General features: G+C 40.2%; 2 protein-coding genes and 1 long non-coding RNA gene across 3 annotated transcripts; 2 read left to right on the forward strand and 1 right to left on the reverse strand.

The window, feature by feature from the left end:
• The first annotated feature begins 166 nt into the window (after positions 1-166).
• LOC128892942 (ATP-dependent RNA helicase DDX24) lies at positions 167-3,214 on the forward strand. Its single transcript, XM_054153616.1, has 8 exons — positions 167-1,219; positions 1,288-1,433; positions 1,570-1,862; positions 1,938-2,160; positions 2,212-2,323; positions 2,396-2,513; positions 2,591-2,768; positions 2,845-3,214. The coding sequence occupies exons 1-8, from the start codon at positions 305-307 to the stop codon at positions 3,155-3,157; spliced, it is 2,298 nt and encodes a 765-aa protein (XP_054009591.1). The 5' UTR covers positions 167-304; the 3' UTR covers positions 3,158-3,214.
• LOC128892949 (uncharacterized) lies at positions 3,213-27,616 on the reverse strand. Its single transcript, XM_054153626.1, has 5 exons — positions 25,991-27,616; positions 7,282-7,425; positions 5,785-6,086; positions 5,236-5,492; positions 3,213-4,502 (listed from the first exon to the last, which is right to left on the reverse strand). Exons 1-5 carry the CDS (start codon positions 26,301-26,303, stop codon positions 3,761-3,763), a joined length of 1,758 nt encoding a protein of 585 aa, XP_054009601.1. The 5' UTR covers positions 26,304-27,616; the 3' UTR covers positions 3,213-3,760.
• LOC128892975 (uncharacterized) lies at positions 8,692-21,701 on the forward strand. The gene is made up of 5 exons (XR_008461231.1): positions 8,692-8,803; positions 10,792-10,945; positions 11,938-12,009; positions 20,234-20,306; positions 21,183-21,701. It is a non-coding gene; the product is annotated as an uncharacterized LOC128892975 (long non-coding RNA).
• Positions 27,617-27,845: the final 229 nt, after the last annotated feature.

Here is a 27,845-nt window from a genome sequence, read left to right on the forward strand (position 1 = left end):
AAGCTAGTTATATTAACCACAGATTCAATGAAAAACGCTTGATATTCCAATTTTCGATTGGTAAAAATATGTACCATCAATTCCATCCTACCAATGGGAATTCAAAACATGCCTAACATTTCTTGTTGCACTTACAAAATGTGGACAAGTTTTGTGGTATGTTCATCATGATTGATCCGGGTTGGTCACATGAAAACAACTGCCTATGTTCCACGTGCTTCTGTTGGTCTAAATTAGGTTATGTTCTCAGTTATTAATTATATTTAAATAATAATAACGTGTATTATCAGTCTTGTAAAACGCTATGTCTAAAATGATGAAAAGTAATTTCAGTGGGTGGAAGCCACTGACATTAGAGGGTTCTGTATTTTCTGGTGCTGTTGATGGCTTAATTGGTGTAGAAGAATTAACAGATTATAAATTGGAGAAAAAGAATAACAAGACTAACATTTTAATTTGCGACGGAGAAAAGAAAAAAAAAGAAAATAAAGTACCCACAAAACGTAAAACATTGAACAAATGGCAAGAAGATGACACAGATGAGCCAGTGTCAAAGAAAGTAAAGGTTAAGAAACTTAAGAAAAGTAATGTTGAAAGAAAAAACAGTAAAAAAGCACAAAAAAATCAATCTGTAAAAGACGATTTAGATATTGATTCTAACAATGAAAGTCAAGTTAATACTGATGATGAAAATGTGTATGATATTGATGTTCAGGCATGGAGTATGTTAGGTGTACCTGCTGTTATAATAAAAGCATTAAAAGATCAACAATTTCACTCGCCTACGACCATACAATCATTAACATTACCGTCAGCAATATTAGGTCGCAGAGATATATTAGGTGCTGCTGAAACAGGCAGTGGTAAGACATTAGCCTTTGGAATTCCAATTATAAATGGTATTTTGGAATCAAAACAGTCTAATAAATCAGATGTAGAATCTGTAGAAGATACGTACATCAATAATAAAAACAAAGGTTGGATCTGTTCAGAAAACAAGACTGTAGAAAGTGATAATTCATCTGAATCTGATTATGAAGATGTTGATGATACCAATGAAAATATTGGCTGTGTACGTGTTATCAATAATATAGAAATGAATAAACCACAGAATTATACACAAAAGCCATTATATGCATTAATCTTGACACCAACTCGTGAATTATCTATTCAAATAAAAGATCATCTCACTAAAGCAGCAAAATATACTGATATTAAGGTCAGTATTGTGCGATGTAAAACAAAAAGTTGAAATAGAATGGTTGCTAAAACATTTATATTATTTAGATAGCAGTAGTGTTAGGTGGAATGGCTGCAGTTAAACAAGAAAGAATATTGAGCAAAGGTCCTGAAATTGTGATTGCTACACCTGGTAGATTATGGGAATTAATACAGCAAGGCAATCCACATCTTAATCAGGTGGATTCAATTAAGTGAGTTCTATTAAACAATTTTTTTATACGCTTGAATTTAAAGTTGAAGCATATGATACACTTCATATGAAACAGATTTTCCTAAATTTAATAAATAATGAGCAATATAAAGTACATATATTGTAAATTATATTAGGTATTTGGCTATTGATGAGACTGATAGAATGTTGGAGAAAGGACATTTCCAAGAATTGCAACAGCTACTAGAAAAAATTAATATGAATAAAAATATGTTAAAAAAACGACAGACATTTGTGTTTTCTGCTACATTAACCATGGTGCATGACATTCCAGAGTATTTGCAAAGAAAAAAAAAGAAATGTCATAAGAGTAAGATATCCAAGCTTACAGCTAGTCAGAAGTTACAAAAAATTGTAGAATTAGTAGGAATAAAACATCCAAAAATTGTTGACATTACTAAAGAATCAGGTTGTGTATTGTTACATTAAATAATCATATGATTAATGTAACAACTTAAAAAAAATGAAAATGTCTTTCTCTTAGGTACTGCCAGTAATTTAACAGAATGTAGAATAGTGTGTACAATAGATCACAAAGATTATTATCTTTACTATTTTCTGAAAAGACATGCTGGTAGGACATTGGTATTCTGTAATAGTATTGGCTGTGTAAAACGTTTAGCTACTCTTTTTGGAATACTCGAATGCAGACCATTACCTTTGCACGCTAGCATGCAGCAAAGACAACGATTGAAGAATCTTGAAAGGTAAATATTTCTTATTAAACAAAATTCTCAGTTAATAGTAAACGATTGTAGATTCCAGGCAGACGAAGATGGGCTACTAATAGCTACAGATGTAGCTGCAAGAGGTTTGGACATTCCAAATGTTGAGCATGTAATACATTATCAAGTTCCCAGAACCAGTGAAGTAGGCATAGATAAGTTTAAATAATTTTTAGTATATGTCTTTTTCAGTCTTTTATGTCTAATTATTTCTTAGAGTTATGTACACAGAAGTGGAAGGACTGCACGAGCACAGAAAGAAGGAATAACAGTTCTTATGATGGAACCATCTGAAAAACAGAACTATACCAAATTGTGTAAAACACTTGATCGCAGTAAGTTGATGAATTCGATAATAATGCTAATTGACAAATCAGAAGGGAATATTAATTCACAATTATTCTAATTTCAGCTGATGACATACCTATATTTCCAGTAGTAGATAGATTGCTAATCGCGGTCAAGGAAAGAGTTGATATTGCTCGAGACATTGATAAATTGGAATTAAAATGTCGTAGAGATAATTCGCAGAAGGGTTGGTTACGTAAAGCAGTCGAGGATATGGATTTGGTTTTAGAAGAAGACGAAGAGTGAGATTCCACAAACTTATGGTTATCAGCATTTACTACTGTCTTTTTTGATAATAAAAATAATTTTATATTCCAGAGAATTAGAATTAGAAACGAAAGAAACTGCAGATTTGAAACATCAATTAAAAGTAAAAAAGCGTCAGTTGGAGTCTCTTATATCAAAACCACTATTCCCAAAAGGGTTTTCAGGAAAATATCCTGACGTTAATATCGAATTTGGGTTAAGCGAAGAAAACCAGAAAGCTGTTGATGTTATGAAAAAAGTTATTGAAGATATTCCCAAGAAACGGAAGGAAAAAAGTAAAACATCTATAAATAAGAAAGATTTCCTTAAAAACAAAACCTCAAAAAAGTCTAAAAAGTCTAAAAAGTCTAAAAAGAGGTTATAATGCGGATTTCTTCAACAGAGGAAAATAAACATGATAAATAAATTTTTATATATTTATTTTATTGTCTACATTCTGTTTCCTGTGTAATCATTAATCATTTTTCTATCAAGTTAGCTGGAACGAATTTTCTAAAACATTTTTAGCTTTCCAAAAATATTACATCAATTCTGTCATTTCGAAGAAGAAACTCGAGTCTTTCACTCTTAAAAATCTACTAAATTTTATTGCGATCATTAGTACGTATGGCAGAGGTATGTACATGCAATTATTATGGTTTCTACAATATTAAATGTAATTTTATAGTGTTCTTTATATAATATAATACAGATTCAATTCCTAACTGCGCGCCAATAAAAACAGATTTTCAATCATGAAACACAGCCGGTTAACTTTATAATCAGGGATGGGCACTGATGGGCACGTTCAAATGGTTGACGAACGTTTTTCTCGAACTTGTATACTTTAAAAATCGTATACAAATTTTGACGAAATGTACAAAGTGAATTACTCACCTAACTTCTATTTTTACGTATTCGACCGGGAAGCAGCAGTTTTTAAGTAGATTTCGCCCATCCCCGCTTATAATTATAAAGTTCTTCATACTTAAAATATCGTATTATAGATAACCTCATCTTCCGTACTGATTATCGAATCGATCCGCTCGTTCGTTACTATCGAGTTCGCGTATCGATCGTTGCCGATCTTTCCCGAAAGTTCCATGGGCGAATCGCGCCCTTTCACGACGATTTTGATCCTGGCCATCACGTGGCTTCCGGGACACTTCTGCGCAACCGCGGTCTCGCAAATCTCCGCGTAAATGTCGTCAGCTTTGGTCCTGGTTAGTTTAGGGAGGGATGGCACTGGCGTTAGACTATCTCTGACACGAGAATAATTCGGTTGCAGCTCGATGTTCGTCGGCATCTCCAAAACGCTCGTAGAGACCGATCTTTGTACAGGTTGCTTGGAGGAATTGGAATGACTCGGATGAGAGGTAGTATCTGGCTCAAGACTGGAGTAACGTTCCTGACACCTTATCGCGATTTCCGGTTTCACGGCGAACGTAAACGACGCCGATTTCTTCGCCGGATTCCTACTACGACCACCCTGAGTGAACTTTGAGATCCGTTCCAGAAATCCGTTCCGAGAGTTTTGCCTGGTCTGACTCTTCTCCCTGACAGTGGTCTTCTTCAATTGCTCCAATCCGTCCTTCAAGCTTTGCAGGATGGGTTTCGTTTCCGTTTTCGGTTTGATCTTCTTCAAATGCATCTCCTTGAGATTTTCCCCGACTGGGTGGAGCTTCAAAGGCGCCACTCTCGGTTCCGTTGCACGATCCCCGACGGCTCGGCTGAAGTGGAAGAACAGGTTAAGCCACGTAGATTGTATATTTTCAAATGTTTTGCATCTTTCGAATATCACGGTAATACGGGACAGAGTACGGTATATTATCGTACATCGGCGTGTAACGTGCTTTCTGTTCTATCGATTGCGCGCACGTATGCATGAAATCGATATTCCTTTGATTTATCGGCTCTTAAACGGTTTATACCTGGAAGCGTGCGTTCGAATAACTACAAATAGAGTATAGAAATAGTTTAGTACTCTAATACCAGATATGTAGGAATATAATGTTACAAAAGTGTACTTTAGTGAATATGTTGTGAATTATTAGGTGAACCGGAAAATAATGTCGTTTTTGTAATTTTAAATGTTTGTTTATCATTCATCAGTTCATTGATTTTGATCGATCTGGCACTGACAATTTGCACGCTAGATGGCAAAAGGCTAGATGGCAAAAAATAGAAATTTATAAAAAATTTGTTTGAATTTAATGTAAAAGAAACGATATTAGTTTCCAGTCCACTTAATTTTATTTCGAGTAACGATAGTGTTAATCGTTATTTATTACAAAAGTGATTTTTGATTCTATTCTGATTTGTATTATACGCGCATATAATTTCTAACTTTATGTTTATCCGAAGAGGGCGACACGTTCCATAGCGGAAACGTCGTTTGAATAAAAACGTTAAACGTGATAATTATGTGTATATACATATAAATAGTGGAATTACGAGATTTACCTGCAGGCAGATAATAATCGTTGCATTTTTGGCGATGCCAGCAACCTAACTTCCGATGGGTAACCTAATCGCGCTCTTCTCACTCTTGGGGCGCCACTTCCGGTCACCACGAGCTCCAGCATTTCCGGATTGTGAACTGGCCTTTCCGGTACGATGCACCCTAAAACGATTGGTCCACGTGTTGAACTTTCCAGTTGCATCAAACCACCGTATTCTCTTGGCAAGGGTACAGGAAGCGGACCAGCTATTAAACGAACCTGAAAAGCGAGGATATTAAAATATTTACGTGATAAGCCAACGTCGATGAGTCCCAATTACGGTAAGATTGCTTCTCGAGGTCTCTGCATTGGAATATTTCAACGTTCCTGTGATTCAAATATTCGGCAAATACAATTTGAATGAAATAAAATGCTTGTCGAATCGGATAGTATTTTAATATTTTACCACTTTAATACTACTCGAATAACTAATTGTTTGCATAATATTGGGTATTAACGATGCGTATTTATTACAGAAGTAAGAAAACAAGGTAAGAAAAAAAATACTCACCCTTAGAGGTAACTGTCTTTTCGCAAGATGATGAACCTTGTACAGCACTTCGTCGCTTTCGGTGTCGATGCTTCCGTTCTGACAAATGGCGTAAAATTCGCCTCTCGCTGACAATGGCGCAAACACCTCGCGACCATGGGGATCCAAGCATTGCGCGTACTGATCCTTTTCGGATGAGCTACCGGAAATCCCAAAGGATACCGTACTGCACTTCCTCGTGTCCTGGAAGACGGCTATCAATCGTAGAATCTCCCCAGCCCTTATCGTAGTCTTCGTGTAGTGAGCTCGTAGATTGCCATTTTCTGCGAACAGGTAACAGACATTCTAATACAACGAACAAATTAATTCGAGGATTGAAAGAGATAAATATAGCGAAGGTGGAAACAAAATTTGTTTTCTTTTTTATCGACATATAGTCGAAATAAAAATTACTCATAGATGGCGCCATATACAAATAAAAATTATTCATAGATGGCGCCACTGTAACTAATCACGTGGTTTCCTTACAAATATCAAGAAATATTGATTCGATCTACATAGTTAATGATCCCTGCCTACGTTGTATGATTTCTCATTAGATTTATATCTGGTGATATATATTCCGTAGAAGTAGGCTGCTATATTCCAATTAGTGTTAATAGTTCCAGTTTCAAAACAGAAATTGAAACTTAAATACCGATTTTTTTACGTCATTTTATCACCGCATAATGAATTTTCGCCGCTGTACAATCCATTTACCACATTTAACATTCTGCTTCCGCTACAAACATATAATTTGCGTGTTTCTCATAATATTTCTCTTTTTATCGGGGCTAGAGTATACACGCTGTGTTTATATATGCATTTGGGTCAAGAACGTTGCTCTTGGTCATTATTTATTATTCTTTCCTTTTACTCACTACTTCATGTGCCTTCTCTTGCTCTCTTGCCTACTTTATTTTTTTGTTTCCGCTATAGTCTCATTTTCAACGTTCTTGTCTTCAGATACTTTTCCTTCATTTTTGTTATACTTTTGTCATACTTTGTTCTTTATTACTACTCATTGTTATATTTAGTTATCCATTGCTCTTTCTTCTTCTATTTTTTTTTTTTTTTTTTTTTTTTTTATGAAATACATTCTTAATAACTCATATTCCATTGAATGTCACCATTTTCCGCTCGTTTTGATGTATTCTACAGCCTCCCATTTTGCTGCCTCGCGTCGTACTTATCTCCTCTTACCCTTTTCTACACTCTCTTATTGTCTTCTGCTTCTCCCCTTTCGTATTCCCTCTCTCTTTCTTTCTCTCGTCAATCTCGATCGGATTTTTTCACCGGCTGACCCGTGCTCTTAATTAAGGCCCCAGAGGGACACGGAGTCGACCGGTAGAAAGGCCGATGGTGCAAGAAGTTAATTCACAGATCGCTCGGCTAACGAGGCCCCTGCATAGCCGTGCGTATGTCGCAACGACGTTCGGTTCTAAGTCCGCCATTCGTCTTCGCGATATTGTCACTTACCCATTTTCGAGTGCGTCAAAATGTACGCCCTCAGTGGCGCCGCCAATAGGAACGCGGGGACTCCTGCTCGCACTAGGGAATCCACTCTTCTGTAGACGCGCGCGCCACCCGTTGTATTGGTGCCAGATATCACAGAAAACCATCCTGAAACCAGAGGAAATGGAAACTCAGCTTTTCAGAGCTTACGTATATAGAGCGATTCAAGAATTACAGGCACAAACTGCGAGGGCTGCGATTGAGGTTGTCGAAAGAAAAGGAAAAGTCTTTTTGGACGAAAGCGAGCTCGGTTTGTAGAAGCGTGGTAGTTTATGTGTATGGTTTGGTACTTGGACTATTTTTTTTTTTTTTTGTTAAAACTTATCAAATCCTGTAGTTTTTAACCTGAAAAGTCCGAAAATGCAAGTTAAAAGTTTGGGGAACCAACGGTTTAAAAGATATGGGTACATGAAGATGTGTATCTTTGGCGTACTTTGATAGGTTAGTACGACGCCATATTGCCTTCACCTCTGAATACAGAATATTAATGTGATTACAACATATATATTAAAGGTTATGTAAAGATATATAAACAGGGGGCGGTGAAGCCCTGGCGCCGCAAGCGCCACCTACATGACGGGACGATTTGATACTAACATTACGTTTGAACAAAGTTCACGTCACGTGTCGTAAGAGTTCATGCTTCCGGTTATAATCTTTAAATGGAATGCTCCTCGCGGGAGCATTAGGCGTACAGGAATAATGCTTTCTACGATTGAATGCAAATTTCACTTCTCAATTACTTGGGGAATAATGATATTCAGACACTGCAACGAGGGTTTATGGTCGTTGCTGGTACGCTAAGAAAATTTATAATAAAGGAAGTGACATTTAAGTTTCAGCATTGTTGAATCATTCGCTGGTATTATACAAAGAATATTGATTCCGGTTGATGTTTGACGTTCGAGGGGCAGGAACTTTTAAAGTGTTCGCAATGAAAATGTTTATTTGCATTCGTTAGGTACGATGCACAAGGGAAGAGGGGAAAAATAAGAAGTGTGCGATAAAAGCTTCATTCGAGATTTATGAAGATTATGCTAATGGGATGTAACGATCATGCCTTAGTTGCTGGATGAATTACGAGTAATTTTGAGTGTGAAGAAGATGTTACAAGATTAAGTAATATCACAAGCTATAACATCTGGTAGCGTATTTGTTACACGATACTTGTGTGTAGATACTTGTGTATAGATTATACTAAAGAAGTAACGTTCAATAATAAATTTAATATCGTTCAATCAATACATAATAATTTAATTGCACCTTGAACCACTCCAAACTCTTAACGCAACATTGACATTCCATAGAAATCCGTGTGACTCATCACGTTGGTTATTCACGTTAATATCATTCATATTCCTCGAATGATTTCACGTTCTTTGTCATGCAATCGATGGCCTAATTCCGTGCACCTACGTCGCACCGTTCCAGGAACCCCATCAAGCGTGTGGCGGAAAGGTCCCTATATTGGACCGCAGCACTATAGGTTAGTTAGCTAGTAAGTTTTTGTTACTTAGTTGGTAAGTTTAATTTTAAGTGGCGTCCCCTCTCCTTTTTTGTAACGGACAAAAGAGATTGCTTCTCTGGTGTTCAAAAGGAACGCGTCTGAACGTGTCGGATAGAGAATAAGGTGTAATCTTTCAAAATCGATAATTCGTGGCTCTCTATTTCTTGCGGTAGACACCTAAGCTCTCTCCACAAGCGTTGTAGCGTCGCGCTACCTAGGGGCGTACCGTGTAGAAGAAGAGGTACGAAGTGTGCCATTGGCCATGCCATGAATCAGTGTCACCAGTTGCACCTTAAATGGGATGCAAGTTAAAACGTAAATTTCTTTAAAAAATGCGCTATCATTACTGCGCCGGTCTCGTTAATTTATAGCCGCACCTCGTACGCGAGTACAAAATGATGATTCACAAAAAAAAAAGAAAGAAAAAAGAACAAGAGTCGTAACTCAAAGACAAGGTCGAACGAGTCATACGCTCGCACTGTTTCGACTCTTTTTCTCGGCGCGTTGAATCCATTTACCAGTCCCCCCACCGACAATGAAACGTCCTGTACACCGGATGATCCGGAGTATAAATCAGCTCGAACATTTTCAGATATCGCCCCGAACGAAACAGATTTACGTTCGGGGTTCGGCGCGCATAAAAAGAACCACGCTCGTATCAGCCCGTCATCCGGCGCGAGTACTCAATTACCCTGCCTTTTACAAAGTCGTCCGTGGACAGCATAAGTTACGGGACACTAAACAAAATACCATGCAGCTTACCGTTTCGTGACGTTAACGGGCTTTGTTTCGCAGTATATTATGCGCAAGTAATTCGCGCGGTATATATCGTTCGAACGAAACGCAACCGGGGACGGGGAGGAGGGCGCTGAATTATATTACACCCTCTTGCGCATGCGCGCTCGTTGGGTACGCGAACGCGAGGACTATGGGGGTCCCCCGTCTGGAGGCCTGTGTGCGACGGAGTAACGAGAAACGTGAGAAGAAATATAACGAGATGCTTTTAAATTATAGTTAAACGCGTCGGCGAATGCGGTGTGTGGCCTCGTATCGGCCGCTAACCGATACGCGTTATGCATATAAAATTACCTCGCGTTGTTATTATAGCCAGCCACGAGTTACTGTCGCGATTCGGGTAATTGCTATGCAGTTTAAGAGGACTTAGAATCTTGCCAGGTCGTCTTTTCGTCTCTGTCGGCGTCCCGCAGGAGAAAAACGTCCGATTAACGCTTTACAGATGGTTGAAATTCTCGGTTCTTTTTCTTTTTCTGTTGTTTGTTTGAGAACCACTGGCCCACGGTATTTCCATTCGTCATCTACTATTCGAATAAAACTTTTCCCATCTCTGGTTAGCGAACGCCGCGCGATTTCCAATGAAACACGCCGGAAACCGTATGGTTTTCTTCTGGCTGTAATTGGTCGACAGGAATGCGACTGGTTGTTGCCTTTCTGTTTAATTTATTCCCGGAGACAATGGGATCGTTCTGATCTTGGAAATATAACACGTATGGTTTTCTTTCGCTAGTCTTTGGCGAAATTAATAATGTATTACTTATTAATTGCTTATAGAGAAAGGAGAACGGCATTGTACCTTGCGTTGCCACAGACTGAGGACTGACAACCTGATTTTTTTACACAGTGCCAGGTGCATTCAAATTATAGGGCATCGAGTTCGTTAGTTTTATGAAAAGTAGGTTTTAAATTTGAATATACTGTTCAATAGAATTGATTCTTCGCCTTACCGACTTTAACCAATACCAATATATGTTGAAACTACCCTCACTCTCTGCTCCGATGCGTCGCCTTAAGTTGGATGCATGCTTTGTTCAGTCCGTAACTTGCGATTACACATAACAGCTCCATTTCCATTTTTTAATAGTTTTCTTTAACCTTTCTTAACTCTTTCCTTTGGCCTGGCATTCCTCAATATGTACCTAATTATTAACCTATATGGATTCTATTTGCAGCACTCAGATGCCAGTCAAGTGTTCGACCAGTCCCAATCCTCCTCGAGACTGTTCGATCGACCAATTTCGTTCCACCTTCGATTTGTCCCCATCACCGATCCAATCGCCGACCACAACGATCCGCCAAAGAAAAGAAATATCAATCCACTTCCAGGTATTACCGCGGTTTGCACTATTACTCGTGTTTTGCCTCGTTTTCTCCGGCTGGCACAAGATCGAAGTTGCCGTTATGTCATTTGTAACGGGCTTCCATGCTACGTCTTCGGTTATAAGCATCGCGTTGGTAACGTTGCCACGATAGGCGTATATACTTACACATGATTTACTGGCAAACGCCAATTTTACGCTCGGCGCGTTTCGCATTTTCCATTTCGTTTTGCGTATCATAAGTAACGCGCGTAATACGCTGTTCTGTTATTCCTGCTAATTTACGAACTCCTCCGAGAGTAATGCACTCCCCAGATGCGCGGGCAATTATGGTAACCGTGCGGCGATCGGACGTGGAAAATAAAATAACGACGTTCTAAGCGTTGCGCGCCGATCTGCGTTGTTCTGTGTCACGTTTGATACCATTCTCTGCCAGCTGCTGTCCTTCGGTTCAGTTAGAAATATCTTCTTAACTGAAAGAGTTGAGAATCACTGCTTTGATGTTTACGTGCTCAAAAATGTATGTTGATTTAGCCACAATCATATTGCACCTTGTTGAAAAAAGCAGTGACATCTACTGACCGTTGACTGAGTCTATGATTTAACACACTAGAGTGCGCTGGTGTGCTGCGCGACACTAGAATTATTAAGATAGTATCTATTAGTTCTTGTTCTTTTAAGAAAGTTGTTTTCGCTTTTTGAATTTTATTCTATTTGTTGAGCTTTAGCGAGGAAATGAAGATAAAACGTGCGCAGTTACTTAGGTTTCGTTGAAAATAATATAAAGAAAAATATATTCTGCTTGTAATTAATTTGATACACTGAAATTGCACTCGGTGTCTGCAATTACTATGCTCGATGTTCTTTGATATGAAATAGGTTCTCAAACCACGTTTTACAGTTTTTACTCTTAACCAACAATACACGTTCCTTCGTTCCAACATTCATACAGGGGCTGCCCCGGATACATTCACACTCGCACACATTCTTTTGTTTCAGTGTTGCCACCTTTGCTAATAGAAGCAACACCAACCTCTGAAATTATTTCTCCAACACTATTGGATCTATTGGGTACGTTGCTCCGAGCAATCGTATTTTTTGTCAGTCATTTATATTAAAGTAATTATAAACTCTTTATAACCTGATACTATTTCTCCCTGCCTATAAGGGAACAACATTCATTTACATATCGCGAGAGCGTTACTGTGCATATCTAACAGTGATGGGCAAAACCCTAGGGTTCGAATAAATCTGAAGTTTGCCGATCTGTCTATCTCTTTTCCTATTTTGAAAATTTTCTAAAGAAGGAAACGAGACAAACACTAGAGTTTGCTCATCTCTGATGTCTAATAGTTATCCCGTGATCTAGATGGCGCAATCTATACCCTTCCTAACCTAAAACGATCTTCCAAGTTGGGAACCACTAGATGATTCCGCATCGGATTCACCCAGACCGAGGATTAATGTTCCCCGGTGTTCACGAACACAAACTTGTCATCCACGACAATTTAAGCAAACGTTCGACCGATAGTCTTGGATCTCCGAAGTTCGAAACCGAAATGAATGTTGTTCCCGAAACCGATCCCCATCCCATGTCCCCCCAGCGTCCCCTTATTCGGGATTGCCGTGGACCGTGGCGTTCGGTGTCCCGTGGAAAAACGTTGGTCTAGAGATTTTAAATAAACCGGGCCCTCGCGTTCCACCGTGTTCGCGGTTGGTGGTCTTCCGTAGAAGGACAAAGGATGTAGCCATTTAGTAGGAAGGAAATACACGGCGGCGTGTTTCGGTTCGGTTGCAAAAAGCGTTCCAAAGTTCGAGACGATAGGAGGCGCGCGCCCCGCGGCGGTAATACCAGCGAGCCGAGGCAACGGGGACACGGTAGCCGAGTGGTTGGCTGACCGAAGGTCGGCTGGTTCTTTTGGTTGTCGCTAATTGATTTAAGAATGCCGCCCCGATGCGAATGCACGCACGCTGCGTCTCGAATCCTGCCTCTTAGCGCTCGCGCGCGCCGATCGTTCGTCCTGGAATGCTCACGGGCTCCCACAGACGATCCTAGCCGCGGGGAGACCTAAATCTTCGCTCGAGCTCCGGCTGCCCATCCCACACCATACCCGCTCTGGCTGCGGTCGCGGCAGAATTTGTTTTTGATACGACTGCGCGAACACGGAGAACGCATTTGGACAACGGAATCCTTTTTGGAGTTTCGAGCTGCGACACGTAGGTGAGGTAGGGGCTTTAGGGAGAGTCGGAGTAGACCTGTGGGCACTGGTGATCCTTCTTCTTCTTCTTGTGCGTTTGGAAGCTTGAATATTTGTAGGATAGTCTTAGTGTTAGATAGGATAGTTTTAGTGTTCGAATATTTCACTGTTACTTTGGGCACTGATTGATTATTTGAATATTTTTGGAGTAATGTTGTAGGCGAAAAATACTAGGGATTTAATTTTTTACATTTTTCATGAGAGCAGAGATGGGCAAAACTTTAGGCTTCGAATAAACCTGAAGTTTGCCGATGTGTTTGTCTCGTTTCTTTCTTTGATAAATGTTCAAAAGAGGAAACGAGACAAACTTTAGATTTGTTCGAAGACTAGGGTTTTCCCCATCTCTGGGTTTGATGAGGTAGGGGCTTCATAGCGATTCGAAGTAGACCTGTTGGTTCTGACTACCCTTCGTCTTCTTCTTGTGTGCTTGGAAGTTCGAGTATTTGTTGGATAGTCATAGTTTCAGTATTTTGGGCACTGATTAATTATTTACATATTTTTGGTGTAATGTTATAGGCGAAAAATACTAGGGACTTCATTTTTTACATTTTTCACGAGTAAGGCGTGTGTGAAGAATGATCTTGATTGAGAACCACTCCTCCTCCATTTCAGGGACCAACTAATGCACATACTAACGATTATATTATTCGCGGAGAATAAGTATTCAACTGGATCATACGTTATGCTGATTTACTGCGTATTGTTCATAACAAACGGCTGATTTCGGAATTTGATAAATTATTATTGCGTACTCTAGAATGTTCCAGATGCAGGAAACGAGTCGGTATTCAATTGCGTCTAATGCAGGAACTCCCAGATACGCCCTTATTAAAGTGTGTATCCAATTTAAAAAGCATCATAGAAAGGATTGAAAATGTTTAATTTTGTGTCTAAGACCAAGTGGCACATGCATTAATGATTAAGATACAAAATAATCTGAGTGACATCATTATATTATCCTACATCTAACACTACACATCACTGTTTAAGTAGAAAATTGATAAACATACATTTTTTAAAACTGAAAGTAGGATTCTAGATGGATAAACGATAAATGACGCGTTATACAGGGTGTTTGGACTCATTTCCATCGCGAGAACATTGCCAATTCGTTGGCGATAGTTTCACGTAGAATTATTCCAATTATTATTATATACTTACAAAATTCAATTTTATTAGGTATAATTCTATGAAAATCATTAGCTGTAAATAGCAGTGTATATCTACCAATCTCGTACGGAGTTGTATAAATTCGAAAAATCCTAATTCCAAGGTAAATTAAATGCGATTCCTCGTATACCAGCTTGTACACTGTACGCAGGATACTCCAGGGAGCGTGTATTCCGGAAAAGAAACTTTGCAATCGCGTACTCCTTGTAATCAACAAAGAATTACACAAGAGGGCTTCCTCCACTTTCCATTTCCACGCGCGTATCCGACATAGTTAACGTGACTTGTTCGGCGGGTTCAGATAGCGATCGAAGAGATTGTCGTATCCGTTGGAAAAATTGCTGGAAAAGTCGCGTTAAACGCGGGGAAAATGCGCGAGTCCCGATAACAGTTTCGTGGGTCAGCTTCCTCCTCGTTTAATTAAGATGCGCCATTGCGAAATTACTCTATTAATTACCAAGTTACATGGCGTTTTGATTCATTATTCAAATAATAATGCGTTGTCTGAGAAAGTGCCAGGCCGCGCTACGTCAAAGTCATTGTCAGAGCTCACAATGTACTCTACGCACATTTTTTTAACCGCAGCGAAAACATCCGGAACGCGTTTCAATCTACATTGTTGGAAAACTCTTAAATTACCCAGCGTGTTTGTTGATTACTCGGATATTAATTAATTTCGTTCCTCCGCTTTGAAGTCGGGGCTTGGTAACGACCTCTCGGAGACTTTGCTTTTCCTGGTGTACGTTAGTTACTTGCAAATATGTAGAGAAATGTTTCAAACAAATCTTAGAGAGTGTCGAATTCTACACAAAGAGAGATCGATGAACATTTCATCCATCTTCCCTCATAAAGGAATAATTAAATAAAGTTTGAGTTCTTTCCCATTTTCAGATATGTCGAAATGTTTTGCAATCGAATCGTCTTTCTTGCTCTTTCTTTTTATAAAAATAAAAATGGTGGTAAATTCCATCGACTCGGTGAGTCTATCGCGGCCCAATTTCTAGTAATCGGAAACAACGCGCTCGCGGTCCGCGCGTGCGCGTGCACAGATGCGTTACGAAATGCATTCACGTCAGCCGTACCACGTGTCCGGGCTCAACATTCAGGGCACAGGCGGCGAATAAAGCCGTGTCGCGCGATTGTTCCGTCTAGAAACTGTAAATGGTCTCGTGGATCACGGGAGGAACTGTGCTTAAGGTTGTTTACCCCTCGTGGAACCAGATGTTCGCTTGATCCAGGTGCGCTCGGGAGACCCACGTCACATTGTAACGCTCTTCAGGAATTAATTCTGATTCAGATTTTTCTCCGCCTCGTGAAAGGAGCCCTCCCTTTTCAATGAAACGGACAATGGCCCCCGCAACTCCAGATGTTATCTTCCCTTTGGGGTACGGGTCTTTTAAACGTCTCTCTGCCTACACCCGCAGCGAATGCTTTCATGCCGGCTTCGTGTAGGTTTTTAGCGCTACCGTATTCCGGTTTTCGACGATACTTTACGAAACACTTTTTGCTTGTTTGAGCGACGCTTGTCTGCGGTTAGATTAGTCTGGTGCCAACTGCGTATGTGCAAGCAAGCTTAACTCTACATTTTTTTTCTGCAGACAACTTCCAAGGCATTCAATTTGATATTTCAGGATGATTATGTTGCAAACCGTTTTCGATACTGTTATCGGTTATCAGAGACATTGTGTATAATTAACCCTATGTCCTAATTGACAGTCGTGCAGCGACAAAATCGCTCGTAGCGAGACTTGGCAGGAGTGGGAGCAGGCTCACGTGGCCGAGTAGGTTCTATTCGCGCTAACTTCTCAAGATGCCAAGCGATAGAATAAGGATAGAAGAAGGAAAGAAGGGAAGAAAGAAAGACACTTTATCCTTATTCAATCGATTGATGAACTGCATTAAATCTAATCGACAAAAGCATCTTGAAAAGTTAGCGCGAATAGAACCTACACAGCAACGTCAGCCTGCCCCCACTCTTGCCGCGGCTCAGCTACGTGCGATTTTGTCGCACAAGAATGCATTTGACTGGTCCGGGATAGGTTCAGTGTTAATACATAAAATTTTGTTGCATTATTTTGTGGCATTATAGTTCTCTGAAACCAAGCAACCCCTACAAGAACAATAGTTCAAACAGGGAATGGTAGTATGGGAGCGCAACACGTTATGGCTGCGTTAATCATCATAAAATGGCGACAAGAAAAAATAAAAACACGAAAACCACGGGTTAGTGGCAGTGTTTCGTAATGGTTTGGAGGTTAGTTCCATAGACTCTATCGGTTTGCGAAAATTAGACAGTCCACCGCAGCTGGACAGATCGAAACCGGACCAGCTCCTTTATTGTCGTCCATTCTGCCGCTCGGCGGCGTCCGTGGATGGGCATGCCCAGAACGTAATGACCGTTATTTAAAAACCAAGGGTGAGCAGTCATCGCCGTGGGCTCGTCTGGCGAAATATTCCTGCGGTGTGTCGAGTGTCTAGCATGTCCACGAGCAAATAACGATACGTCGGGTGTAGTTTGTCTGGCCAAGTTTCCTCGAGGAGTTTTCAATTCACGTGGTCATCAGTTGAAACGATCTTCGTGATCCCTTGCTCTAAGGCCACGATCGTTGGAAGCATGAAATTTGTTGTTCAACGGCTACTTACTCTCCATAATTACAGTGCATCATCTTTGTATCGGGAAGTCTTTAGTGCGCCTATGTGATCTACATGGTGTGAATAAATCGTGGACACAGGGGTCGATAGAATTCTTTGTAAAGCGAGATACTCGATTCATAAAACAGATCGTTTCGTTGGTAATGTGGAATACGCTGTTGGTAATTCATTAATTAATTAGGGTTCTACGTTACCGAGTCTCGGCATACTTCGCATAGTTGATCTGTAAAACAGATCGTATTGTAGGTAATGTGGAATACACTGTTGGTAACTTTTTTAATTAGTCAAGGTTCTACATTATCGAGTCTCGGCATACTTCCCATACCTGATCTATAAAACAGATGGTTTCGTTGGTAATGTGGAATACGCTGTTGGTAATTCATTAATTAATTAGGGTTCTACGTTACCGAGTCTCGGCAACTTCGCATACTTGATCTACAAAACAGATCGTTTTGTTGGTAATGTGGAATACACTGTTGGTAACTTTTTAATTAGTCAGGATTCTACATTACCGAGTCTCAGTATGCTTCGCATACTTTACCTATAAAACAGATTGTTTTGTTGGTAATGTGTACTACACTGTTGGTAATTTTTTAATTAGTTAGGGCTCTATCTTACCAAGCCTTGGCAAAAAATTGCACTATGTTATCGATATTGCACTCCGCTTTATAGATTTTACGATTCACTAAAAATGAAAGTATGAGATGAAGAAGAAACTGATAATTACGTTTGTTATTTATCGTTGTTGGGTAAAGGATTACTATTACATAGTAAATGACGTTTTTAAGATGTGGCAAGGGGCTGATGGGAAAATAGCAACGGAATCTTAAACGCAACAGTGAACGCTGCAGCGAGATACAGGAAGGTATGATTGATTCGTATGACTAGAATGCAAGAGAAAAGCGAAATGTAAGAGAATAAGAGGAGGCGGGATGTCGACGCAATGTATAACCAACATGACAGGAACTATCCGTCTCTGTAACTTTTCATACGTTCATTATCTTAATCTCTTCAGGGACGAATTATTTCGTTCGGAATAAGCAAAAATTGAAATTAAATTTCTGCGTTATATCACGGAGAAATTCAATTAGGAATATTTGTTCACGATTTCAATAACGATCTCTACGATAAAATATTATCTGGCCAAGAAGTTCGTTTGGATTTTAACGCACAAATGAACAGCAATCTTTTTTAAACAAGGAACTCTATACCATATATATCACTTTATAACATATTGTCCATTTTGTTTTATCTGTACTGTAGAGAAACTATCGCTATAAACAGAACAGAATTTTTTGAACTTTACTTTGGGCATCCAAATTTATTGACTTTGTTAAAACCATTTAGTAGTTTTTGATGCCTGGAATTCATAAATCTAAGGTTAGGAATCCAACGGTTTAAAAGTTATTCGTATCTAAAGTTGAGCATTTTTGGCCAATTAGACTCCAAACATACTCAGACAGTATTTTCGTAACATGTTTTACCATTTTAATGTCATTCTCTGCCTAATCGATCAACGGACCTGCCATATTGGATGAAAACCAATATGGCATCGGATTGACCAGTCAAATGCGCCCTAAGTGCTCAACTTTACATACATATAACCGTTGGATTTCTGATATTAAAACTTCCATTTTTGTGATCCAGGCATTATAGGCTACTACAATTTAATGATGTGCCTTGATGAGGTTTAGAATTATTTTATTTAGCTACTCGAAACTGATGCTAGGTCTAGATATTTAGACGTAGTGATCTTCTAGGTTATGATCGGACAATCGGCGCCATTAAGGTAAAAAGCGGAAGTGGCCATTCTGGTGCCAAAATTTAAAGGTGTTTAAATCGGTATATTTCATATTTATATCTTCATTCCAATACCAAGTTTTTAATATTAAGTTTATTTATCATACTCGATCGAATAAGTTTCAAACAAAAAATGTAGAGAAAATGACTTGCAGATTGAATTTACAATGAATCGAAACCATGTATTTAGCTGTTGCTAATTGAAAAATGAAATTTCAATTCTAGATTAATCCAGGGGGTCCCAATGACCCCACCCATGTTTAAACAATTACCGCGTTGCCAGTATCGTTCCAAACGACTCATCAAAATTCAGGATATTAGTTTAAACCTTTCGGAATGAGAATATCATGGCAAAAATTTTTTATCAAATTTCTAAAATGGTGAACAAAAATCAGCAAGAAGGCAATGCGTAAAAAAAATCATAACTCTAACCAATTTTAATATACTTCCATAAAATTAATAACTCATATCAATTCTAGCTCAAAGTTGCGTTTGGGGTCATTTTGACCCCGGGTGACTGCGAAGGGTTAACCGTATCAAAGCTTTCGACGTAATAATATTATAATTTGAAACTACGCTAAAACAATCTGATTCTCTGTACAATTTCTGCAACGAACGGTGCTCCAAATCCGCTCTTATTCTCTTTCCTTTACTCTGTTTCCGGGTTTTGGCTCCAATGGCGACCAATCGGAAACGACAGTTCGTTATTCAGTTGCTACAGTTGAAAACTGTTAGAAAACAAACGGTCGACGAGTTTCTTGCCCGCGCTCGCGGGATAGTCGATAACTCCCCAAGTACGAGTTCCACAAAACTTGGCATTCTTCGTCGAACGCATTTCAACAGCGTCGCGGCGGAGGGAAAAAAATGCAACGAGCCGAAGGTCTCCTGATGAGAGGGACGGGGCCGTCGACCCCGGCGAGAGCTGGAGGTTTACACGCCTAATAAATTACTGTAAACTGGAGCCCGTAGTCGTAGCCGAGGGTTTGCACGAATAGTAGTTAAGTGAGCCGGTGATTTGTGCGATATCGTCCATCGTCGCTATCAGTCCCTGGAATCGGATGCACGGTTGAATCTTCCTCAGTAATTTTATCCCGGTTGAAGGTTCAAGTTCCCTCGACAAAGATTCCGTTCTCCCTCCTCCTTTACTACCGATTCGAACAGTAATCAGCGGTCTTTCCGTAGACCTCGAGTCGCCAGGTAGACAGCTGCTCCTCCGGTGAAATTAAAATCGACGTCCTTGCCGATCGACCGTGCGCCATTACAATTTCATAAGTCGAGGCTCCGGCGCGGTGCCCCGGGACGCTTTCATTCGCGGAGTTCCGTCCGCTTTCCTTCAGAATACATCGAAGACGTACATCTTTACATCTTTTTTCTATTTTTTTGCGCGCGACATGAACGTCTTTATTTTGTTTCAGTGGTTCGCTACGCGTCTTCTGGAAAACGTCGGCCATTGGAGCAAAAATGTGCGGAGCTTTTTGCCCCCCAGTCGTAAGTTGATTACAATGATTCATGGCGGGTAGAAGCATGCTTCTGGTGTACACTTTGTTCTGGATTGTATGCGCTTCGCGGCCTTCCTTTTTTCGCTAACTTGTCTTCCTTTTGTAGGCCACGGAACGCACGACTTTGATGAATCTTTGCGGCACTATGGGGGACGTCATAATGCTCGCGAATAGGTTCGAACGAAAATACGTGGATCAAATCGTGGAATATCTGCTAAAATATATAGAATGAATTATATTTCTTTTTATTTTCCTAAATGAGTCTCAACTTTTATGTCTTGGGAACGTTGACACTAGTTTCCGTAAAGAGTCTGCCTGGATGATAAAGTAACTTGTTTATTGAGTTTTAATTATTTTACGAGCCACGTCACTTCGCAGTTGTAACACCACATTTCAGATTCTATCGTAGTAATAAACATTCGTCGTAATCGTTATCCTGACTAGCAACCATTCCCGTACGGCATTTTAGATTTCAAATACATACGATATATATTAAAATGGAATTTTGCTAAAATTTAATGAATATTTGAAGTGGTATTGATTATTACTAATGAGAGCTCTTATCTAGATGATGTTGAAACTGACAAATTCAGTTACAGAAATAAATATACACATATAAGTGTTTCATTATGTAGTCTTTAACAAAAACAAAATGTCAAAGAAAATGAATTTAAATGTAATTCTTGAAATTAGATGGAGTTATAAAAATAAATACCACATATAAGTGTTTCATTATGTACTTTCCAATGATTTGTAAACAAAATGTAATCACAGTAGAAATTTTCAATATTCCTGTACTAAACGTGTTAATTATGCTTTCTCGACGTAAGAAACAATTCTTCTGATACTGTTCCTTTTCTTTTAGGTCTCTTCCAGCAACAATGGCGAAGAGGTCGAGCGATCAAGACCGAGTGGATCCGATGTCACGTGGGCACGCGTCCCGATTTTTATAATTCGTGGCTCATCTTGAATAGCGCGGCACTTATAGCGAATTCGTAGGCGTTAAATAATGTTTCCTTAGTCAATTTACTGTTAGTGCCTGTGTTCGATATAACCTGCGTCGGCCAGTACGGATCGCATATTTACGAGCGTGCCGTAAAGCTCGCTTAGACGCGCGCGTTGCGCTATTCGCTACAATAAATTGGAGCAGGCCAACTTGTCTCGTGCTGTAGGTTTTACGGAATGATCATCCTTATTGGCGGCGATAACGATCTTACGTCCAAATAATTTACAACGCTCGAGTTGGTGCGTGTGCGTTGAAACGATACGGAGAAGCATCTCTTCTCATTATGCACGTTCGAAAGTAAATTATATTTTCATTGTTTTGGAATTGTGTGGTACCTACGTCTCACAGAGTAGCGTAGTGTGAGTCTAGGATTATTTATATTAAGATTATAAAATTGATTACGTGATTAACTGTAAACAATTGTTACTGATAAAAAGACTGTGTAATTATAAGAATACAACTTGGATGTATTAATAATGTGTTGATTTAATTAGGAAATAAATGTTTATTAAAGAACGTGTGTTACAAAGTTACAATGTTGCATCAGCAAGGAACAGAAAGGGTAAGTAAGTACAGTAAAGACAGAACTGTAAGTCATAGGAAAAAGGAACTAAACACGTGTATCACAATTGGTACCTCTTAGCACCTATAGTCTCGTATGTTAATAAACCTATCATTAATTACAACAGTTACCAACTGATTATAATTGTACATAATACTCAATTGTAATTTGAAAGGTCAGTGTGGACTCTGCTAGAAATTTCCACGCTGCAAACAAAGATTTCCTGATGTTTTCCCCAATTTCGAAAGCTTCCTACGAAGTGCCACTCACGCCGCACATTTATCCGGCGAGTCAATTTATATTCAAGATTGGAAAGGTCAGTGCGGCCCCCACCAAGTGCCTACCATCATTCCAGTATCTGAAAACAATGATTCATTCATGGCGGGTTCGCGTAAACGGGCGATGTGGGCCGATTGACCGACGCCAATAGTAAAAGTGTTGCAAGCAACGTAACGCTTTTCCTCGATGAATCACCGATATATCCACGTAACGCACGCGAAAACAAAATTCGCAACTGGATTTTTTACGCATGACGCGAACGCTGCAACCTCCTTTCATCATGGTCGATCGAATCAACAGGTTTCTACGTTGATCTGAATGACGTTGCTCTGACGCAACTCGAGCGAGAGGCTGGCTAACCACCATGCCCACACGACTTTGAAAGATTTACATTCAATTGAGAAACGATGAGTGGATTTTACTAATTTTTCAATTTATAAATTACTGTTAGTAGGGTTAAAAGAATAGTGATTAATGTTTTGAAGGCTTTGGGAAGTAATGATAAGGAAAGGTTCAAGAAAAAATATCAATGGAATACACTGAAACTAGGGTAATAAAAGATTTTAAGTTGGTACTGATTTAGCTGAGGAATTAAAATATTATTAAACTTATTGATTACACTCAACTTTGAAACATTTACTTTCAACTATTTAATGACATTGAGGATTGAGGATTTGAGGTCTGATTTAATTAGTTGTTTAGGATGTTTCTGAAGTAATGCAACTAGGAATTTGGCAATGAAGATAAGAGGCTAATAGAATGTCCAAGCAAGGTTCAAACAGAAATAGTAACACAATACACTGAAATTAAGACAATAAAGGATTTCAAATTGACTCAGTTGCGGAATGCAATAGTCTGCAAGGACCTAGAATGCACAAAACGTGGCAAGAGTACCAATCTCATAAACTAAAGCTATAATACTGTAGGATGCATGCACATTGGGAAACATAATAGCTTCATTCCTAATTTGTTATTTATATCACACTGTTCTACTCAGAGTGATTTTCTCTAATTCTTCATATCCTTGTGAGTTGATGAAAGAAATTTTGAAACCTGTTTAATGTTGAAATTCTTGAGTGCAAACCCAGATTGCAGATTTTATACATCAATGATATAAAATTAATACAATAAACACATGGTAAATATAATTAAAAGATATACACACAGAATATTATATTAATAACAGTAGAATAGACAATAGTTATATATAATTATTATTATTTATATCACACTATTCTACTCAGGAGATCATGTTTATTCCTTCAACCCTACAAGTTCCTTGAACCACCCAGTGAAAAATGCATACTTGCAGCCATTGTAGCTTTTTTTTCAGAAATCATTGACGTCGTTTCGGAGCAGCTGCTCTGACCGACAACCTCGTCCAGCTCTTAAACTTTCTCTGCTTGACTCTTCGCCCATTCGAACTAATAGGTCCGCATTACCCCGGTTTTATCGCCTCGTAATTTCCGTTTCAGATGTCAGTAAACCAATATAAAGGGTTCGCGCGAAGATATCCCGCGGAAGAGGTCGGCCAGGGGCCAGTTTCGCAACTTATTGTTCCACAAAGTGGTTTACGATTCAAAAGGAGAGGAACGGGCCCCGATAGCGCAACAGAGTTTGTCGCCGAGGAGCATTAGCGTCCACCACGAAGCCGCGGCGTCGACTCTTTCGCGGAGTCCACTGTATAACCTGTTTCAGTGATCTAAGCTGGTTATCACAACCGTTCCCGTTTGCTTTGCCAGGCATAATTTACGTTTTTCTGAAAATCTCTACCGGATACCAGGCCCATTAAAAGCTAACCGCTGGTTGTCGCCGATTATGGTTCACTGTCAATTATAAGTAACCCTCGCTCCCTACTTCTTTTTGTCGAATCGGACAGGTTTCACATGGTTCCGATTACGTCGTGCGATTACAAAATTGGGGAAGTTCTAAAGCTAATTTTTGAGGTTAGGAAAACGTGGTTGGATCAATAAATTGTCACACCACGTGCTTCGACTTCTTGTCAAATCCTATATATTAATTAAAGGGAAAAGAAATTACAATGTCTACGAGAAATAAAAGATATAACTATGAAAGAATATGTGAGGAAATTAAAGAAATAAGTTTTATACATATTGCATGTGGGACTAGAGATGGGCAAAACCCTAGGGTTCGAATAAATCTGAAGTTTGCTGATATGTTTGTTTCGTTTCGTCTTTTGAATATTTTCCAAGGAAGGAAACGAGACAAACACATAAGCAAACTTCAGATTTATTCGAACCCTAGGGTTTTGCCCATCTCTGCGAAAAAGGAACAGAAAGTGCTTCATATTTTTTTCAGTAGATGGCAGCCTGGGGAGTCACTATGTAGCATCGTTGCGCCAACATTGTAGAGAGTTTTCTCTCTATCGTAAAAGAAGATTCTTTCGTTTTCTTTTGCTCGCTCGGATTTCCTATCTCGTGGCGACAGTAGGAGTTCGACATGGGACGAGCACGATTCGCGTGCATCCAAAGCAGTTTTCAAATATCGCACTAATCTGTAATGGCGTCTGATTTTGTACTAACACGTCTTGATCAATGTAAGCGTTTGACGTAAATGCGTATGTCGCGATAGATCAAATAAATGGCGCATATTCATCAGTAAAGATTCTTGTGGTTTGATATAACCTACAACTAATCCGTAATATAATAAGTCTTATCGCGAGATGTGACAAATTGCGAGTTGGGTGAACTGAATATTCGATATTTCGAGAGGCATTTTTGTGGCGAAGAATTTTATTAGAACGAAAGAAGTCAAACACACACTTCAGAAACAGTCAATTTAGAAATTATAAGAACAGTTAATTTCATTTAATCATGATACAAGTGCAAAGTCATAGAAAGACGGAAGTTATATAAATTCTTAGCTCGATTTTTTTTATCGAATGATCGAATATTGAATGAAAGTGCAAGTCGATTAGATAGGATTACTACTGCTATGGATTCATTTCGAATAAAATATATTCTTCCCAAGAAGATATTACGCAATATTACGATACTTCGTGGATGAGTGGTTCTTACGTCGTGCTAAACTATTTATAAGAAAAGTGCTCGGTTTCGTCGAAGACGTCTCGTAATCGAAACGGTTGTTTTATGGCTACTGCTTCAGGTTTCCAGGTTTTGTTTTACTGGATTCTTTTATGGGTACAAATCTTAAAGAGATTTTATCCCTGCAGAGTAATAAATGCTTTTATTAAGACAGGTTTGGTGACCCAAGACGTAAAACCCGTTAACCACTACTCTGCTTAGCTTTTTTCCAGTAGTCTCTCTCAAATAACGTGACGTTTTACTATATCGTTCCTTAAATATTGTTAGTTCTCTTCCCTTTTTCAATCTTTATTATTTAAGTCTTTAAGCACGGCTATACGATTATTTTTAAAATATATCTGGTGGAAGAGCTAGAGGTAAAGTAGAGTTCAAGTGTTCACAATAGAATTGTGATAGAAAAGGTTTACTCTCAATGTCCCTGTACCAAGTATTTGCGACAATAATTTTTAAGTAAAATATATCTGGTGGAAGAGCTAGAGGTCAACAGTTCAAGTGTTCATAATAAAACTCTGATAGAAAATTTAGTCTCAAGGTCGTCGTATCAAGCATTTGCGACCTTGTAACATGTCTCTGTGACCTTGTGTGATGTGTATGTGACCTTATGTGATCTCCATGTGACCTTGTATGATCTTGTGTGATCTCTATGTGACTTTGTATGATGTGTATGTGATCTTGACCGCGCATCGCCTTTAAGACATTAAAAATGACAAAACCTCCACATGCAGGACCGAACAACGAAGGACTTTCCACGGGACACTTACCAGGATACCCCTCGGGGATGACTATTTCCGGGCCCACCTTGACGTCGTGTCTGTATCGATGTATCCACAAGGTCGCAGTAACTCGAAGCGATTTCTGTTGCTGCTTGTAGAGCAACACCGGTCTGCCACTGGTGCCCTCGAGCCTAACGACCCTGGGCAAGGAGAACCGATCCAAGAACTCGCGAAGGGGCATGTAGCCGCCGCTGGAGCTGGAACTACCCTCGGCCGTCGCCTCCCTGGAACTGGGGAGGGATTTCGGCAGCGAGGGCACCTCTTCGCTGGACATCGTCGAGAACTCACCGTGCGACGACATTGTTCTGAGCACTCTTATCACGCGTTCTTCAGCCAGATCGGATGAGAGACCTTTCTTGCGACACTATCGCGCATCGTTGAACCTGGACAAAGTGAAGGACGATTTCGCTAGAGATTCGCAGCCCCACTACGGATACCTCTAGACCACCTGAGACCTCCAGACCACTTCCAGATCACTTCTAGACCACTTGCAGACCTTCAGAACTTTTTCTACCGGCACTCGTTCGATCTCACTGGAGCAAATCTCGACGTTCTGATCTCGACGTCCCCATCACGACGAAACAACCAGCCGACAATTAGCAACGCCTCGACACTTTCCTCGATTATGTCACTGAGGGGGTCCGGTCACTTTCCACTCGGCGTCGCAGAGTACGAACAATCACGACTAGCGGCGAGACAAGGCTCTCAGGATCAATCGCGATCGAAAGGATCGTGCAATCGTCTGGCGCGACCCCAGGATTCATTCACTGTACACTGACTGTTACCGCAGGCAACAGCACGCAGCGAGATCAAGGGTCCTTGCGAAACGAGCGCTCGTTCAATGCCTATTACGAATCCCTCTAGTCAGCACCGCGAAGATTCTTTTCTTGAACGCCTTGGTGTCCTTCGCTAACTGTCCACTCTCGACGTCGCACTGTTCACACCGAATGATCATCGTTTCTTCTTGCGCGACGATTCGGGGAAGGAACGACCGCTGCGTCATCCTCCCAATCAGCTGACGGGACCAGTGTCGCGATTATCGACGAGATCACCTGGATACTCGGATTATCGAAGATTTCTGCGGAAAGACGAATGGTCGATACCCCGATTTACTGGTCCAGCCAACTGTTCTTCCTCTCCACGTGAAAGAGGTGCCCCGCAGCTCGAATCCCGCGGCGTTTATGATTTAATGTAGCTCCTCGCGTAGCCCAGAGGACGTATCTCGGTTTTATCGCTCGGTATCCGAGAAGTCTTCAGACTCCTGGGTAGCTGGGTTAGGTCTGGGTTAGGTCCGCATTCTGGTAGCCCCGAGGGAATGTTGGACGTTCTCTGGACACCTGGGGCCGAGGAGGTTAACGTCTGAAAGAAGCGAGCGTGGACGATTCAAATCTCAAGGAAACTGCGGCAGCCCGCGAAGCACGTGGAACATTGTACCCGATCAGCTCCGCTCCGTTGACGCCGCTTTTCATCAGAAAATGTTCTTTTCCTTCCTGGACGATTCGATGTCGGGAGTCCAGGCAGCGAGGCGATGGTCGCTCGGAGTACTTTCGCGATGCACGGAACGCGCAGAGGCGGTCTTCAGGTTCCGAGGAAGAACCGATCGAACCGGCGGACGCGAAGTCACTGAGCTCGCAGCGTGACTGAGCGCAGCGTAAGAGGCCCGCTGACACCAACACGCTCAAAGCTTGTATCGCGCTGCCTCTACTACGGGCAGCCCTGTCTGTGACCGTACTACCAAGCATCGCTGGCGAACTTAGCCCGGAGTCCGAGCTAACAGAATACGCGCCTATGCGCCTACCGACCTACGAGAAGTGGGCTTATTCAATACAGGTTCCATTGTGTT

Source organism: Hylaeus anthracinus, unplaced genomic scaffold, assembly GCF_026225885.1.
Source record: "Hylaeus anthracinus isolate JK02 unplaced genomic scaffold, UHH_iyHylAnth1.0_haploid 2, whole genome shotgun sequence".
Classification (NCBI taxonomy): Eukaryota; Metazoa; Arthropoda; class Insecta; order Hymenoptera; family Colletidae; genus Hylaeus; species Hylaeus anthracinus.